This window comes from Rhipicephalus microplus, chromosome X (assembly GCF_043290135.1).
Source record: "Rhipicephalus microplus isolate Deutch F79 chromosome X, USDA_Rmic, whole genome shotgun sequence".
Lineage (NCBI taxonomy): Eukaryota > Metazoa > Arthropoda > Arachnida > Ixodida > Ixodidae > Rhipicephalus > Rhipicephalus microplus.
The window spans coordinates 428,260,107-428,279,432 of record NC_134710.1 but is presented as its reverse complement, the minus strand read 5'-3'; the positions used below and the strand labels follow the sequence as shown (position 1 = coordinate 428,279,432).

Below are 19,326 nucleotides of genomic sequence, written 5' to 3'. Positions count from 1 at the left end.
ATTTCTTGTGAACAGTGATCCTGTGTTGATGTTTCCAAAACTTGTGAAGAGGCTGTGCTCATGTGACAGAAAACTGAAAGGCGGCATTATTAACTGTTTTGTCCGGCGAAGTGGTAACAGTGGGGCTTGGATTTTTTGTTTGTTAACTCGCCACTACTCCGTTTTGTGACTACCCTAGCTCGAGCACCGTGATGTGCCAAACCAAAGCTGTCGTGCATATTCTATCGTGCATCGTGTTGTTTTGGTAGCACACGTGGACTGTTTTTCGGTAAAAACTTTATAGTTATATTAGCCAGCGAGTGTTCATAAACATCAGGCTTTCCTCCGGCACTCAGAAAAAGCAAAGATTTCACTGGTGTCTTGCTTCGGATGAAGTTGTAGGCCAGTACCAGCTAACTACAGGTTTTCGTGTTCGTCTGGCCATCGTTTTGCATGGTACTAGAGCCTTGGAAACAGCGGCTCACGGTCAATTCTTCCACTATAATGATGGACGTGCACGTCTCACCGGCCTTTCATTGCTATGTCATCGGCAACTTCCAGTCTGCAGACGTTCTTTGCCTCTTGGAGCCTGAGTACACTTGGCCACTAATTGCTCTGCCATCGGTGAGTTGAACTTGCGGAACTGATTTTGGCGCTAGACGCGTAGTACTCTAACGTGTGCAAGTTTTTCAGCCCTGCAGATGTAATGTTTCCCTATGTTAAGTCCAAGTATGAAAAATTTACTGCTACCATTATATACATTCTTATATTATAGAGAGAAAGGGTAAATATATGAGCACTTTTCTGTGATTTGACATAAGCGAGCTCTTGTTTGATTACTAGGACAAGCCTGTCTATTTAGAACGTTCGATTGTTGGAAATGTTAATGCGAATTTATTTCCCTGGAGACAATTTGCACTTGAAGAAATTACGTTATATTTAAAAAATATTTTTATAGAAGATTACCATTGTGGCAGCACTATAATTACCTAGGAGATATATATTGCGGTATGTAAAGCCTACATGGGGCTTCAGTCTGTTTCAAAGTGAATACATAAGATTTGAGAACTTTGACGAAGTGATAGCTCTGCGTCATTACCAAAGAAGTATTAGAGGTAAGTGCTTTTAATAATGGTTTTCAATTATATCGTTTTTGCCTCTTCACAGATCGCAGAGTTTGTTGAGGTCCTGGGATGCATCGGTTGCACGCACTGGGAAATCAAGCCTCCTCATCACTTCGAGAGCCTCTACAGAATTAGGAATGACTCGCGCTCCCTAAATGTGGAAGTCTCTGTCACTGGTAGTACTGTTATCATCCAGCGGACCTAGAGGCAGCCTGGAACCATGCATGGCAGGCGCATTTGGAAGGGCTGTGGTGTGTTTGAGAGCTCTGAGAACACAAAACTGCCTAACCCTAACTGCTGGTTGCAAAGTTTGTTTTTTTTTGAATGCATATCATTACGTAAACACTACCTAATGTGCACACATGGAAAACCCAAGCATGGTTGCGAGCAGTGGATACTTGTATTATTCTCCAACATATTGCTAATTCAACTCTAATAGAAGTAAATTGCGCAATATTTGAGATTGTTGAAAGTGGAAAGCCTACAGTTTATGAAAAAAACGTCATTCATTTAAGGTTGAAACGCTCACGCTTTCTAACGAGTACAAATACTTTGATTGCTTATTAAGCTCTCGAACTTGTCGTTTACTCAGTGGATCAAGTGCTCTGGAAGTAAATAGTAAGTGGGTGAAAATTGCCTGGCTGTTTGCAACTTGCACGGAGAAAGACCTATCGTACAAGCCTCAGATGACGCAGAGCCAGCAATTGCACCTGCTACCTGACGTAGCTTTTTCTCTCTCAGTGCTGTGGCATGTTGTACTTCAGCCGAAAATGTTCACCACAATTGCATAGTGGTGAATTTCTGTACCAATTCCATGTTATCTAAATGTGCATTGTCGATCTTTTAAGGTGACTCGCGGTGTGCCGCAAAGCCATGGTTCCTGCAAACCAGCCATGCAAGCCAAGCTTGAAGCGCTCCTTTGGTGTTTTGTGCAGAACAGAGCAAATTCTTCAGGCATGACACTTACATCAATAATAATGGTGAGGGTTGCTGGCAGCTGTGGAAGTCCATTGAAAAAAATTGGCAGATTGAAAGTGTGTTTGGTGTGTACAAGTATTTTCCTCAGTGAATTGCGTTTTTTAAGGTTTTCTCCATTTGTAACAACATATGTGAGCAACACGCACTTTCAAAATCCGCAAGTACTTTGTGTCTTTTAGAGTGCCCATTTGCTCCTGTACGCTGCCTGATGAGCATGCTATGTTCGATAATTTTAAAACTGTGAACATTAGCTGTTGTGCAGTAACACAGTCGAAACTGTGATGCCTAGTGTATTCATTTGTGATTGGCTTCTCGCACCTTGTGTAAAGTTGAATTAGAAGATACTTTATTGACCTATTATACCTGACAGTAGTTTCATGCCTTCAAAATCAACATCGTATTTGTTCACTTGCATCATAAAACATAATTTCAGTCTTGTGCGCGTTAAGACTTTCTTTCTTTGTGTGTGTGCACAAATTTATCAACTGTACACTTTTGCATATAGAATGTTTGTAACCATGATCTGTATTTTTCCTAGTTCCAGCAGTAACAAAGCGTCAGGTGCTCCATGGTCATGTACAGTGTATGACGAACATAGCACAGAAGACCAACAAGTATAAAGGGCGGCCAGTGGCTGTGTTTTCGTGCTCAAAATTTACGTCAGCAGAAATAGCACGTTGTGATGTCTGAAGCAGTTTGAATTGTATACGTAGTAATACTCTGTGTAGCTGCAGTTTAACTTTTTAGCAGTGCATTATTCAGCAGTGCATTATTCAGAATTCGAATTAATTCAAATATGCATGGAAGATACCAAACTATGACACTAATTTAAAGCCTGCTATAGTGTGAGAGGGCAAGTCAATTTGAGCTAAAGTTTATAACATGCATGTTAACCAAAGTGCCTGCGTGTCTTTGCGTTTAACTGTCATAGGAAACAGCCTCAATGGTCGACAATGGTAACTGCGTTTGTACTCTTAGTTGTAAAAGAGTAAAGCCATAAATGTGGTGATTTTGTACTTAGTTGATATGATCCTTCAGTATACACTTATTTGTATAGCACCAATGAGTTCATGTGCGTATAAGGTCTGGGAAGTGCTTCAATGTAGATTACTTTATTTGGAAGAAAGAGAATTATCACTACTAGTATATCTAACACTAGGTTTTAGAACTCGTGTAATGTTATCCCACTGCCTGTATGTCCTTCAACAGTCAAATTCTTTGTTTCTACTGTGTAAGTGTAACTTTTTATTGTAGTGGTGGCTCGAATAGGTTTGTTATGTTGTCATTGTGTACCATGCAAATGAGATTTCATCTATGAAGCTTTCCTCATATTAGAATTGAACGTATTAATTTATTAATATGTTGCGATAGCATATAAATGCTTTTATTTTTCTAGGCTTGTTTACTATTGTTTAGCTATACAAGGGCACTCGTATACTGTAATATTGAAGGTGGCAACTTAATATATTTTGTTAGTGGAAGTAACAATTTGTTTATTACTGTTATTACTATTCTCAGATAAGCTGTGAAATCTCTATGGAATATTATTTACATTTTTAACTGTGCAAAGGTAAATAATCTTATGGTCTTTCATTGTTGTCACTGTTTCATGCAAATGAAACATAATTACTTTGTAATGGCAAAGTATTAGTTGTGATTTACACATATGTGCTGAGCAACATTGCAGCTGAGGCCAGCAGCAAGACATACATGCAGGGCACTGGAGCATCACCTCATATATTGTAGTAAGACGGTAAGTCGGGCCAGTTGGTTAGATTCCATCGTGAACTTTCTTACAGCGCAACACCAGAAAAAATACAGGACAGCGAAGGAGTAGAACAGAAAGAAAAGACGGCGCTGCTTCACACATCGTTTTGTTTGTCCCACGTACTCCCTGCCACACGATAATGGAGTTAAATACACAGCTTTCTTTACGCATGAGATGTACTTGTTTTTATGATTCACGGCGCATCTTTCTTTGGCCTGTTTGTTCCTCAGTGCATTATCAACCATCGGGCAAATGCGACCTACCTTATGTTTGGCGGAAAAAAGAACGTCGACACCATACCTTGAGCCTACATTTTTCAACCCATGCGCCAATTTGTGTACATAAGGAAAAACTGCTCTTTTTCTTTTTCCATCAGAATTTTCTTGAGCTCCTCTGCGTTTCACGAGCTTAACGCTCCGAACCATAGACTCACACACAGACGAAATCACCTTGTCGGGATACCCAGCATCTACTAAGCGTTTTACCTGGTTATTAAAAGCAGTATTCGACACGTGCACACAGGATTTCCTGAGCGACGCATTTAAAATTGTCTTTGCAATCGCTCTCTTCACAATCTTAGAATGGCCAGACTATGACGACGAGGGGGCACGGACTCACTAAGGCCGCTAGTTGATTTTCTTTGTGAAAACAAACTGCATGTACTAGTAGCCGACAAAGAGGGATACTTTGCCATTATGAATTCTGAAGCGTATTCACAGAAGAGCGAGGCCGCAGTTAAGAAAAATTTCAGGCGTGTCAGTGTTAAGACCACAGAAGTAAAACACCGAGCGCTTTCCTTGTTAGAAGGAATGAATCTGCAACGTTTGGCAGCCAGCGTAAAGAGGGCGAAAAACCTGGAGTTAGAAGTTTTCTTTACGGTGAAATCGCACAAGGAAGACATGCCTTTCCGGGCCATAGTCTCGGAAAAAGGTAGCTGGCAGTTAGATATTTCACGTTTTCTGCAAAAGAACCTAGCTTGCCTGAATATTGTTGACCCTTTCCGCATACCAAATTCGAATTCTGTGTGCGAGTACCTCAAAAATAACTCGATGAGCCTACGTAGTGCCTTCAGTGTTGACGTGGAAAATTTATATTATTCCCTTCCGCATTGCCAGGTTATGAAATGCGTAAAAGCCTGCATTGTGTTTAACAACGATGAACAATCTTTCATCGATGGTTGCGGTATTTCTTTAGAATCATTTCTTGAACTTTTGTCATTTTACCTTGAAAGTACCTTTGTGTCGTGGCGGGGGGATCTTTATGTACAAAAGTCTGGTGTCTGCATAGGGTCCAGCGTGGCCCCTATTATTAGTGACATTATTTTAGGCTACATTGACAGGCAGCTGGAAGGTCACCTTAGTAAGTGCTGCAGTGCTGTTTTTCGTTACGTCGATGATTTTGTAATTTTTTCCCACAATGACATTCACCATAAGGACATTGACCACATTCTTAAATTGTTCAGTCAGCATGGTATAGGCCTCACCTTCACCCACGAAGTCAGTAAGGATTACGAGCTACAGTTTCTTGACCTAAAGCTAACTTTTGGTAAAGATCATTTGTGTTGGAAATATGAGCCAAGATCAGTCAAGCCTATCTTAAACTACAAGTCTGGCCATTCTATAAGATTGTGAAGAGAGCGATTGCAAAGACAATTTTAAATGCGTCGCTCAGGAAATCCTGTGTGCACGTGTCGAATACTGCTTTTAATAACCAGGTAAAACGCTTAGTAGATGCTGGGTATCCCGACAAGGTGATTTCGTCTGTGTGTGAGTCTATGGTTCGGAGCGTTAAGCTCGTGAAACGCAGAGGAGCTCAAGAAAATTCTGATGGAAAAAGAAAAAGAGCAGTTTTTCCTTATGTACACAAATTGGCGCATAGGTTGAAAAGTGTAGGCTCAAGGTATGGTGTCGACGTTCTTTTTTTCCGCCAAACATAAGGTAGGTCGCATTTGCCCGATGGTTGATAATGCACTGAGGAACAAACAGGCCAAAGGGAGATGCGCCGTGAATCATAAAAACAAGTACATCGCATGCGTAAAGAAAGCTGTGTATTTAACTCCATTATCGTGTGGCAGGGAGTACGTGGGACAAACAAAACGATGTGTGAAACAGCGCCGTCTTTTCTTTCTGTTCTACTCCTTCCCTGTCCTGTATTTTTTCTGGTGTTGCGCTGTAAGAAAGTTCACGATCACCTCATATACTTAGTGTACAGTCCTTGCCCACCAGTGAACTGCATTCTTTTCTGGCCGACAAACAGACAGCTGGAAGAACTGTGCTGATCTGCAAACTTTGAAGCCTTTTTGAGGATTGTTTTTGGGGAACAAATAGATTCAACAACTTTCCATAGAAGCACTGTTTTTACTGAGGACCTTAGTAGCTTAGAATTGTACTATTCATGTATTTTCAAGAATTTCCTTGCACTGTGTTGTCTTTCACTCCAGGTGTCCTAACATGGCTTGTTAATTTGTTGTGAATGAGCCAAGCTAAGCAAAATAAACAAAGGAATATTGCAGACAAGCACCAACATGTGCACCACGGCCATTGTTTTAGCATGACATTGCCAGGAGCTTTATTTTAGTGTTTCTTCTAAAAACTGCTTGTCACTGGGCAGCAGCAGAAACCACGCATCTAGCTTTTGCAAGATGGCTCGAGAAACGCCGAGGTCAGACATAGTGGTGCTGAGGGATTTCTTGTTACTCTCTGTAAGGCTGATATATTCAAAGTGAGTGTATTAGAAGTGTTATTTTATAGCCGTTCATCCTGATATCTACACATCAGTGTGTGTGTGTGTGTGTGTGTGTGTGTTAAATGAGAAGCCGTTTATCTTTGAATGTAACTTTGGTAATGATATGGCAGAATTTCTTTCTCGTTTTTTTTTCTTCTGCGCCATTATATTTTTCAATTTGTTCTTGACTACATGAAAATAAGTGTAACCTTACACAAAATATGTGCATTCTAAGGAGTTTTTTTCCATTCAGTAACGTACAGTAATTAGCGAGAAATTAGGTAAAATGGAACCAACCAGCAATGATTAGTTTATAGCATAGCTCTTCTACATGGCATTGCTTGCACACATTGCGTTGGTCGAATATGTCGATTTGAACATATCAATTTGAGTGAGAACAAACGAGCTAACACCCGTGGTATTATCTATATGTCGTATTTATGCATATTGTAATACCTGCTGGCAATTACTAACAAGGGCACAAACCTAGTCAAGCTGAATGCACAAATTTAGTTCACACACCTGTAATGTTCTGGAACTGTTCTTAATAAAAAGTAAACTTCGGTTTAAAATTTTATTGTAGTAATCAGAAGCAGAATATCTCTCTTTCGCACAAATCGATTTGCCATTGTTCTGTACCACTTGGGATAATCAGGAACCTTCTCAACAGAACACGATTGGCTGCAATTGTTGTTCTTAACCATTGACAGCGGCTTTACACTGAAGCGCCGAACCAAACAGGTAGCGAGAGAGAAGACGCAAACTAATCGCTTCGTTTGTGCCTTCTTTATCGGTCCATGCTTTTTTGCCTTGCTGCATGTAATGATTCCCACCAAGTTCGAACGAAAACGTGTCCCACCAAAGGCAATCAACTTGGCTGCAAGCATTTAGCTTACTGCGTGTCAAAATTTTCTCCAAAACATCGTGATGACTGACCGCTAGTGGAATAACCAGACATGTAAAAAGTATGATACCATTTCGGCATTGGGCACTTTTACGAAAACAGAGAATGAAGGGGGAAATATGAACCCTTCATTCTGTAATTTATAAAGAAGCACGGCACAGGGCTTTTCGGTCAAAAGGGGAGTGAAAGAAGAGAGCGCACAAGCCACCTTCTCAAGAAATAAGTACCCGCCGCAATGTATATTCTCGGGCCAGGCAAACAAAAAAATAGTGCTCGGTGACACTGCAAATCGAACCTAGTACCTCCTCTATTGTAGCTCAATGCTGTAACCGCTTGTACACTGCTCCAGTGCTTGAGCTAAGTAAGAGCTTGCCACTGCAGCGTTTACCCTATTGTTAATATAACGTCGATCCCTCGAATGACGCGAAATGAAAACGTCTTGTTATACTTGGTCAAAATTGAAAAAAAATAGAATGCGTTCACCCAAGATTACTAGAAGGTAGAAACCACCAAGTTTGCCTGTATAACTGTAGACTAGTTATCTAGTACACTACTGCCATCAAGTTTGGACAGCCGGCTCTAACGTAGCCTCCTTTCCATATTTTGCAAAATATAATAAAAAAATTAAAGTATATGGGCCTATGACAACGCTACTCCACTGTCCCGAATTCACGGTCACTAGTGTCACTTTCACTAAATGAACACTAAGTTCATTTCTATTATCACTATTGAGGTAAAGTTTCGTTCATCAAGTAACAACTTTCTTAATTACCATTGATACTCACACATAAAGACGGTCACACTCCATCTCACTTTCTGTGTGGGTGTCGCTCCCATAGAAAACGTACTCCGTTTTTTGATGTTCTCCAAGCATCCGACGCTACTTTGCGGAAGCTTTTACCGACGTCTGCTGAGCCAAAAAATTGACATTAAAGTGTATCGCTTCGATTTCAGGCTTTCAAGGAGACGAAACGAGAGTCTTTCTCTCTATTTCTTTTTTTTTGCCCTTTTCGGGCATGCGGTAGCGTGTCTTCACTTCAAGTCTCGTATAGACGTCCCTTGCTTTGTGTTTTCTCATGCAAACTCCACTAGACGAAATAGCTGCACCGTGCTTTGTGAAAAGCATTAGCACTGAAACCCCTCCTGACGAGTCTCCCTTGTTTTACGTAGACACATAACTAAGCGTAAGCGTATGCACGTTTTCGCATTCCGGCTTTATCAAAGTGCTGTGGTACATAAAACCTTCGAAATTCCGCTCACATGTTCACTTTAGTACTGCTGTTCTATATTTCTGCGAAATTCTTCTGCACGCAAAAAGCCGCTCGTGTGTAATGTAATAAGATTACATTAGGAAAGGCAACATTCTACACCTAGGAACAAAACACCCTCATGGGCACCACTACACTGTGCTTGATTACGCCAGATTATTTAAGGAGCAGCGCAGCTTCAGTGAAATGTTAAGAAACTTGTCTCGTTAAACAGGGAAAGACATTTGGGGCACATTTTCCAACATTACATGCATCAATGGTTTCATTGACGTGGTGCACCTGGAGTGTTGTTCACTTGTACTTGGCGAGATAGTGCATGGATTATTTCTTAGTGCCATCGAGAAATTTTGTTTTTAGCTACATACATTGGGGAAACGCGAGTGCCTGGCTTTGCACAGCACACCCAGACGTTTATTACAACGTGGCATCGTCAAAGCGCTGTAGCAGACGCCCGTGGAACTGGAAGCTGAGATGCAGCAAATCATTGGCTATTATCGTATACTCCCGATGCTATAGACGCTTTGCATGCTACCTTGCCATCATTGGCACACCAAATTTTTCCTAGTTGTTTAATCGGCTTTTGTGTGTCCTCCTCGCCCTCTAAAGTGTCGAGTAGATTAAATTAGTACTCGTGCTATTGTATTCCGTCAAGATTGAAGAATTCTTCGCTAAGAAAATGCGTAGCCAAGAGAAAGCTTTGTGAATACGGCCACTGATGTTTCTCATCACGGAATTCACAAAAGCGGGGTCTTTAGGCTAAGTTGCTACTGTGGTGCAATTAAAACAGACAAGTAAGTCAAAGAAAGTATAGCAGATCATATTCCAAATAATAATGATGTATATGTGAAGGAAGTAAGGTGAACGAAAGGATAACTTGTCACTGGAAGGCCCTCAAAGAATGCGTTCGAACCAACTGAGCTACAGTGGCGGTCATCCCCCAGTGCATTCATGGCGTATTTACGTTAATTTAAAGTTTTAAGTGTTAGCAGTAGCCATGGAACTGAATGGTAAACACTGTTTAACTGCCTGCTGGTATCCGAAACACGTCGTGTTTTGTCCACTTTACCTCGAAACGGCACATTCCAATGCAGGCCCGACGTACTTCACGAAAAGTTGTGTGTTTTTCGGGATTTCAAAAGCCTAAAGTCAGGCCATTTTTTTTCTTCCTTAAATGCCATGTGAGACCAAACTTGCTACAACACGTATACGGTTGATAGTGTCATGTGTGCGGTTAGCACCCCAAAACGCTTGAACACTAGGGTTCCAGTAATGCTCATTTCTGGAGCGGTTGCCGCCTCAAGAACTTATAGCAAGGAAGTGCAAAAAAAAAACAAAAAAAACACGCGGAGAATAGTAGAACAGGAAAAAAAGCGCATCTTAGTGTCAGCATGATCACTGATGTTTCCTGGTGCTTCTTGGACCTCTACAGGGTTGTGTAAATACTAAACAGAGACTAGTGGATATCACGACCTTATGAAGAATTCTGCTCTGGCAATACAGTACATCCAAGTTCACGCTGTTTATTTCGTTTAATATGGTAATATCTAATTATTTTGTTTAATAATAATTTTGTTTATTATGGTTCCTCTGCCAAGCATAATTGTACCAAGTGTCCCAGTCTCACAGAATTTTTCACTGGTTTCAGCTAAGACACTAACTTCGACACTTTCCTGCTTCCTTGGAAAATCACTCTTCCCCTGGTTTCTTTATCTTGTTCTTTATACATGTGTTTTCTTCAATATTTTTTCGATCCCTAATCGGCGCTTGTACGTCTGTCTCAATTGTTCCGGTTTACTTCGTGCAGCATTTCGTATAGTCATGGATTACCAGCTCTCCCGGCGATCAATACTTTTTTTCTTGCTGACTGTTGTTATGACCGTAAAGCAAGGCAAGTCTCCTTTAGCTAAAATGACATCTCCAGTGTAAGTCATTCTTCATGACTTGATGCAATTTATTTAAGTACGAAGCATTTTTAGCGAACAAAGAGCTCCTGAACGTCTTTGGCTATCTTTCTGTCTAGCCGCATACCTGTCTTTTCTCTCGTGGCGGCCTTCTTGATGTAACGTAAAGCAAAGATTGCCTAAGCATACATCAGTGTGTGGCAAACACCATTCACAGATCATATGCAATACGTTACGTGCCAGTCATGTACGTCATGAAACCCTTTCTCCCCGTCACGTGTATATGGGTGTGTACCACAGTTGAAACTGAAGAACAGCGAAAATAGGTGTCGCAATATTTAAATTATTAACAATATGTGCAGTTTTTTTGGTCCCAAGCCACCGATATGATTATAGGTCACGCCATAGTGAAAGACTACGGGCTGATCTCGACCGCCTGGGAACCACACGGCTGCTGTCCGCGGGAGTGCAGTGGGGGGCGAGCTCGGCTGCTGACTAGAAAGTCACGTGTTCGATTTCGGCCACTCTATTCGCATTAGGATAGAGGGGAAATGGTACAATCTAGTCTGTTGTGCGATGTGAGTGCACGTTAAATACCTCCAAGTGGTCGCGATTCCGGAGCCGCCCACTGTAGTGTTGCACATATTCATACCATGGCTTTGAAACGCAAAACCTCAGACATTAAGCAGAGGGGTCTTCTTTCGAGCTTACGCTAACAGCGCACACCCGTATCAACCTTCAGGCTTAAAGGGCTAGTCAGCTGGCTCGACTTTTTTTACATCCCCCCAAAAAGTTCGACTATTTGTTGAGTGAACCACGCTGATAATGTGTACTAAATAGTGCAGCACTGCGTGCCGCGCAGAGCCTCCAGTTCGAAAAACAATTTCTCTGTTCTTTTCCTACGCCTGACCAATCATCCTCTCACTCGCAGTGACGCCAAGTCTCCGCTTGGTGACTCGACGTACCACGCTGCTAGACGACAGGTCTAAACAAGTCACGACGACAGGCTACGCCTTCCCCTGCCTGTGAGGGAGAAGGGTGGTGAGGCGGCGCTAAAATTTAAAACTAGCTGAAACCGGTGTTCGAACGCCTGCAGATTCTTATATACAACACCTATGTGCAAAATTCTTGCGACAGCATGTTCACAAGGCAAAGGGGCACATATTTCTCTTAATAGAAATTTTTGAAACTTGAGGTTGTTTACGCGCCTTTTAGCAGTGCGACACCAGACATAATATTCTAGAACAACGGCTAATTTGCGTAAACTAAACCATAGAGAGACATATCTCTTGCAATAACTGTCGATGTTTACGTAATCTACCAATGCTGACAAACGAGCTGCAAAGACACAAAGCCGCGCAATACCACGCTCAAGATATATAGTAGACGAATACATTGCGTATAATCAGTCGCTAAGGTGGTTGCTAGAATCAGCAGTGGTGGTGTTGCTTGCGTAACGCCCTGTAGTTGCAGTGTTCGCTTCCATTCTTGTGGCAATGTAACAAACTTTCAATAAGTACTCCTATGACTCATGAAGTCATGTGAAGCGCTGCTATTCCCCACAGGAATACGACCATCGGCGCTGTTTATGATGTGTATACATGAGCGCACCCAAGCGTGCACTTCGTTTCGGTGAAACTTACGTCTGTGCTGTAACGCGAGCGCAGAAGTTACGTCTCAGCTTGAGGTACTCTTTCGGCGCCATTTTACGCATCTGGTAGGACAAAGATATGCCAACAACTACACTATATTAACACACAGATAGCAATCAACCACTCGTAGCACTTTTTTCATAGCGACAAATTCAGAATAGGCAACTCCTTGTTAGTGCTTCGCATGAAAATTATTTCACAATGCGTGAAGTCTGCCTCAATTTTATTGTTAATTGATTTGATAACAACTAGACCTGCTTCCGTAACCTTTACAAATTGTTTTCAATGTGGAAGAGGTCAATAGCTATGGATTACTAATTTGAAGGAAACGAACACGCAAATGGGTGGCTTCATATGAAATGAAATGCCCGCAAAGCGACTTTGCTTTGCGAAAATCCATTATTACGTTTGAAACGAACTCGTGACACCCCAATTTACATTTAATACCAACTACGCACTAGCACGTAAGCTTTGGCTGCATTACATTTCGTACGGTACAACGCCTAATATTTTTTTTCAAAATTAGAAGCTGTGTATAAGTGCAGAGGTATAATACCTAAGATGGCTGGAGCATACAATGAAGAACCATACATGGCAGGAGAATTGCCAAGGGGAGAGGCGTCGAGGTGATTCAAACCTCCCCCTTCCCAAATATCTATTTTTGCTTGTTTATATATGCACACACTCAAACGCCCACAAGAACATACATTAAATACGACTGACACCCCCTTCCCGCTTCCGCTGAAAAGAATTCCGGCCATGCTCCTGCTTCGTGAAATGCTAGTACGTAAAAAACGACATATAAATAGATATGTCAAAGTCTTGTTTCTCGTCTTGATTCGCAGAAATTATTTGAACTCGTTCAGCTGTGTGAATGGTCGATTTCTAAGAGCGTAAAAGTAAATCTCCGACTAGCAAAAAGAATCAAGATTTGCTGGTACAGAACTTCACATTGTTCAAGAATACAAATTTCCAGGCGTTACTGTTTCTTTTTACCTTCCTTTGCGTAAACAAGTTGAAAATATTTCAAAGAATATATTGCCTGCTATCACAGGTGTTTTGTAGAGATGTTGTGTAGGTACCACCTTCTACCAAAAGCAAAACCTAACATTTATTATACATTCCTTTCTTGCAGTTTAGGTTATTGTAGCTTCATGTGGGCAAATACTGGAAAGACAAAAGTTACGAAACTGTTTTCTTCGCAAAAGTATATAATACGGCACATTCACCATATGTGATTTCTTTTAGACAACGAGGACGAGGACGAAGTCTTCAGGTATTCAAGCGCTCCTCACAGTGCTCTCTTAGTTTTTCAGTGAAGCCTTCAGATTTTTCTGGTGCCTTGGTTTCACGTCTTCTGGCCATAGACTTGGGGCCTTGCAGAGGACCACCTGGCCAGCAGTCCTCTCGGCCGACAACCTCGAGGAACAGAGGAACCTCACTCAGCAACAGCGAGGACACAGAGCTGTACTCAGCCGCCTCAGAAGACGACTCACCCGACGATGATTTCATTCCTGCCCGGAGCAAGACGGTGAACAGGAAGATTGTCAGCGCAGCCTGGCAATCTTCCTGTTCCAGAAGTGCTTCCAGAAGTGGGCCACTTCTGCCAGTACTGGCAGAAGTGGCCCACTTCTGCCAGTACAGCCGCTATGAAGTCAAGGCATGAACGCTGTCCACACATCATCATCTTCGTGTCAGAAGAGTCCCCAGGAAACCTGCTACTAATGAACAGGTGAGCACTCTCCGCGTTTCTTGGAACGTGTGAGGCCTATTGAAATCAAGAACATCAGAGCAAATACGCGAAAAAGTTATACTCGCCATAGATGTATTCCAGGCGACTGGACTAGGACCACTCAAACAAGTGATTGAGCTAGGTGGCATCAAAGTGCACCTCTTTATACTGATTGATGACTCATCCACAGCCGGTGTGATATACGACGCGCACAATGCGATTCCCGACGGTGACTCGCCTACCCTCATTAAACCGACAATTGAGGGTACTGTGATCACTCAGGTACACCGTCTTGTGAAGTCACGCTGTATGAAACTGGTGTTCAAAGGCGAGTGCACACTATCCCGTGTCAAAGACGGATATTTTCGAGATCCTGTTTGGCATTTTGTGCAAAGGCCATTTCAGTGTCACCGTCAGAGGTGTGTGCCCGAACTCACTACGGTGCCTCCGGTGCGCACAACTTCATCAGGAAGATGCGTGTCAATCCACATTTCTTAAATACAGTAACTGTAATGGCTCACACACTGCCTCATCGAAAGACTGCCCTCGAATTAAGAAGCTCGTGGTGCTTAAGCAAATAATCAGAGACAATCCGACCCACAGGGGTGCTGCCAAAACATTCGGGCGACAGCAGCGGCATCGGTGCCATCGTTCGACGTCAAACACTGCGCAAGCTCCAAACGACAGCGCCACCTCTACTGCTGCATTATTAAATCAAGATACAACAGGACCTACAAATTCAAGGAAAAATGCGAAGAGGAATATCTCTACAGAGGAACTGCCTATAGTTGCAAGTCGTCCATTAACCATAGAACGTCAGAAGACCACGCACACTCAAGGGTCTTCACCTACTGCTGATGACACACATAAGAAAGATGGCAAAGTCATAACTATGCTTGGTTTTCTCAAGGATGCCGTCCCAGCGGTCTTCTTGCACATAGGGACGTCTGCTCGAAGCCCTCTCAAAGTACTGGACGCATTAAGCCCAGTACTTGAATTGCTCGAGTAGAAATACGGCTAACGATCGCCATAATTTCTGAGAAGTCCAGGAAGCATCCATGATTCAGTGAAACGCCAGTGGTCTAAAACCGCGTCTTTTAAGACTTTCGTCAGTTAGTGCGTGTCAACATGGTCCAAGTCATCAGCATTTGTGAGCGCAACGCGTGTGCGTGCTCTCCTTTCTCTCCCTTTTTCCGTCTTTCAAGCTCCCTCATCCCTATACACCGTGTAGGGTAGCATACCAGTCGTTCCAGACTGGTTAACATCCCTGCTTTTCCTTTGCCTCTTGTTCTTCTCTCTTTCTTTTGTAGACAGCATGGCCAACAATTATAAAGCATACACTTGTTCTAATAGAACTTATTTCGACACTTTTTGCATGTTGCAGTATTTTTTCAAATGCTGCTTTCAAAAATTTTCTTATGTATACTATTGACACCTAGAGTCACTTCCGCCAATACGAGAAATAGAGACGTGTGGTATGTTTCAGAGTTTTGTAACATATACGGACTACAATTGATACTGCACAACCAGCCACATAGTTTACATAAATATTAAGGTGTCAAGTGTTATTCACCGAAGAAACTTCGAATGAGTTTTGTAAAAATTTGATGATGGCACAACTTTCTTATTTATCCCACTATCGTTTCCAGTGTCTATTTATCAGTTCCAGTAGTGTATAATTTTCTGTAACCTTTGCATATCTTTATGTCTTTTTGAATACTACTTGTTTTCACTATTCTTTATAGTAGTTTTACCTTGTTCACTGCATTTGTGTTATTTATTTCCGGCTTCAATACAATGCTTTCGTTTTTATATATATACAACTATCATGGATGCTGTGTAACGGCGCATCGGCCTAGTCTGCCTGTTTTTTGGGCAGCTTTTAGGCAATGGTACTCCCTCCTTCCCCGAAACCTTGTATATCTGGAAAACTTTTTTTTATTGTGAACTGTGCAATAACTGATAACCAGAGCGTTGGTGTTCCTCTACTTCATTTCATTACTGATCGCCTTAGCCCTTCTTCCCGTCCTCCTCACCAGTGTCATCAAAGGCTCAGACAGAATTATTTTTGAGGAGGGCGTCTGACATTACATTTTGTGGGCTCGTCTTTATGTGAGCGCAAAATGCCATAAATTAGTGCAGGGGTGGAGGGCGTTGAAGCCACGTCAACTACTATAGCCACAATGACCGTCATTTATCATCATTTCAGTAATTTTTTTCTCCTTAGCGGGCGTAGCAAATCAGAACATATACCAGCTTAGGCCAACCAGATTCTCTTTTCTTCATTAGGCTTCATTTCTCTCTACAATCTACTTCACAGCGCTACCTGTTGGGAGAAATTGAGAACGTCGTAGAAGACTTCCCAGGATTCTTTGGAATGTGCGTGCCGTCCTCCTGCTCTCAAAAGGACATACAGTCAATCTTCAATTTCAGTAAGAAAAAAACATGTGTACAATTTCGTTTATGTATTTTTATATGTCAAAAACTCCATTCTTTCAGTCGTGCCCATTGTAAAAAGCTTCACCAATGTTACCGTATCAGTTCAAGTCAGCGAATGCAAGACCCGCGAGCAAGTGGAAGCCATAGACTGGACTCCATTCTTTTTCGCAGCGCTGTGAGTATACGTCTTCGAAGAAACCTAAAGAAACTTTTTGTGACCATTGAACACCTGCTGGCGCTCCTGAGCTTTGAGATTGATGCCACTGCACCAGCTTGCTATAGACTGACATAAATCACCCTGAGCTTTTTTTTTTAAATAATGGGCGTTGGGGTATTACAGCCCCAAACAACATTATGATAGTGAGGGACGCTGTAGGTGTATAGACTCCGCAGCATTTGACTATCTGGTGTTCATTAACGAGCCCATAAAACCTACTACATGGGCCACCAGCAGTTTGCCTGCGTCTAAATGCGGCTGTGGTGACCGATATTCAAACGTGTGAACTCTAGGTCAGCAGTCGAGCACCCTAGCCACTATGCACCACCATGGTGCGCTGACTTTCATTTTGTTTCAGAAGTATACGAGTGCGATATATTTGCAAAGAAACTTCCCGACCCAGAACATCGCTGCTTTTTTTTTGTGGATCACTTTCACCCTACGTCATATATATACGCATATTTCAGTCATGTAGGAAGCATAATCAAGTTGGCAAGGCAGTTGACCCGAATGGCGAACAACTGTGCGGTCCGTGCTTATACCAAGAAAACGCATTCATTAGTACTACGTTCTTCATCAGCTTTTTTTCATTTCACTTTATTTTCAATTTCAACATGATAGCTCAAAAACTGTTTGGACCCATAGCGAAACGCTAGAATAGGGTCCACTGATGCCATACAAAATGGCACCGTATCAAAACGATAGCACAAAGCAACAATAGCACATGTAGCGAAACAATAGAACAAGGCATTGAACCAGGATACAAGATGCTAAACATTGCAGATATAGTAAAGAAGTTTAGGCATTGTACAGACATATATATTCAGATACTCGAACTTCAGTAAGATAATAAATACATGTCATTTTTCTACACAAACAAAAGAAAGGCAATGAGTAATAACAACTACGCAGTAAACTTTCACTGGACGTAGTGAAACTTATATACAAGAATTGAACAATTTTGTTACTATAAGGGGGTTACGGAGACACATTAAGGATCGCAAGGAAGTGTTTTTTTTTATTTTCAAAGGTAAGTTAAGAGCCGATTTTATATCCTGGGGCAATCTATTCCAGATTTTGGTACCGACGAACTGCAGACGCTATTGTCCATAGACGTTGTTTGTGGGAGGAAGGTTAAAATTACCGGCAGCAGTATTCCTCGTAGGGCGGGGAGAGGAGCGAATAATGGACGAATGAACAGGACGGTTATACCTTATGATATTATTAACGGCAGTGGCTGTTCTCTGTTGACGCAAATTGTCCATTAATAATATTTTAGTTTACTAAACAGGGGTGCGCTGGGATGATCGTGGCTTGAGTGCGTTATTATTTTTAGTGAGCGTTTCTGTCGTTTTCGTAAAGGCTCCAGGTATGTAGTGTAAGTCCAACCCCATGAATCAATGCAGTAGGACAGATAACAGTGGATGAGAGAAAAGTACAAGATCCGTAAAATTGCAAAGTCGAAATAATTTCTCGCTTGCAACAATGCATGACAGCCCGAAGATAACCTCGAGCACACTGATATTATATTGGGCTGCCAGCGGAAATGGTTGTCCATAACTACACCTAGGTATTTAAATGAATTGATGCGTTCGAGTGCTTAATTATTTATTTTTACTTGAATGCTGTCCAGATTTATTCGCATATGGGGGGAATTGATTATCATGTACTTTGTTTTTTTCGCGTTGACGGTAAGTTTATTTGCCTTGAACCGATATGATATATTTGCTAGTTCGGCATTTGTTTTTGTTTCAATTTCTTGCATATTTTCCCCCGTAACAATTAAAGCTGCATCATCCGCGTACAATAGTAGCTCTGCAGAATTAATAACCACTGGTAGGTCATTTACATATAATATAAAAACAAAGGGCCCAGGACAAATCCCTGCGGGACCCCTGTGTTTATCGGTTTTTGCGAAGAAGTGATGCCACCTAGAGAAACAATTTGACTACGATGAGTGAAGTAGCTGAAAAAGAATTCAAAGATTTCGTTTCTAAAGCCACAGTTATTTAATTTTTTTAAGGATGCTGTAGTCGATAGTGTGAAATGCCTTCTGTAGGTCAAGAAATACAGTAGAAACTAGTTTATGGCTATTTAAAGCTGTGTTGACATTTTGTGTCAATATTTGAACTGTAGTAGAAGTAGAATATGCCGGACGGAAACCATGCTGTTGCGGACATTAAATTTGATATTCTTCCAGAAATTTGTTGATTTGAGAAGAAATCAGCTTTTCAAAGATGGTATTTATTATACTCAGAACTGATATCGGGTGGTAACACGAAGGGTCAGAGCGATCACCGTCTTTAAATACGGGCAATACTTTGGCGACTTTTAGAGGATCATGGGTAGGACAAGGTTGCTAAAGAATGATTGAAAATGTGGCAGAATATGGGGCCTAATAATATGTCTATTTTATCCTTGATCAGATGGACTGTGATTCCATTCAGCCCTGGGGTTTTGTTATTACACAAGTTTTTCACGGTAGATAACACCTCTCCTAATTCTATGTCATGAGTAAAGAAGGTATTGGATATGGAGCTGGCTAAACGCATGTAATTAGAGTCAGGATGACTAGATACCAAGGACGGGCCAATATTAGTGAACTATGAATTCAAGCTTTCAGCAGTTTGTTCGTCTATT

General features: G+C 41.7%; 1 protein-coding gene across 1 annotated transcript in view; it reads left to right on the top strand.

The window, feature by feature from the left end:
• The window catches only part of LOC142776552 (O-acyltransferase like protein-like), a 123,464-nt gene that overhangs the window by 10,112 nt on the left and 94,026 nt on the right, over positions 1-19,326 (top strand). The window contains exons 3-4 of the mRNA XM_075880418.1: positions 16,351-16,462; positions 16,530-16,644. Coding sequence (XP_075736533.1) covers positions 16,351-16,462; positions 16,530-16,644 — 227 coding nt within the window. The remainder of the gene's footprint in view (positions 1-16,350; positions 16,463-16,529; positions 16,645-19,326) is intronic.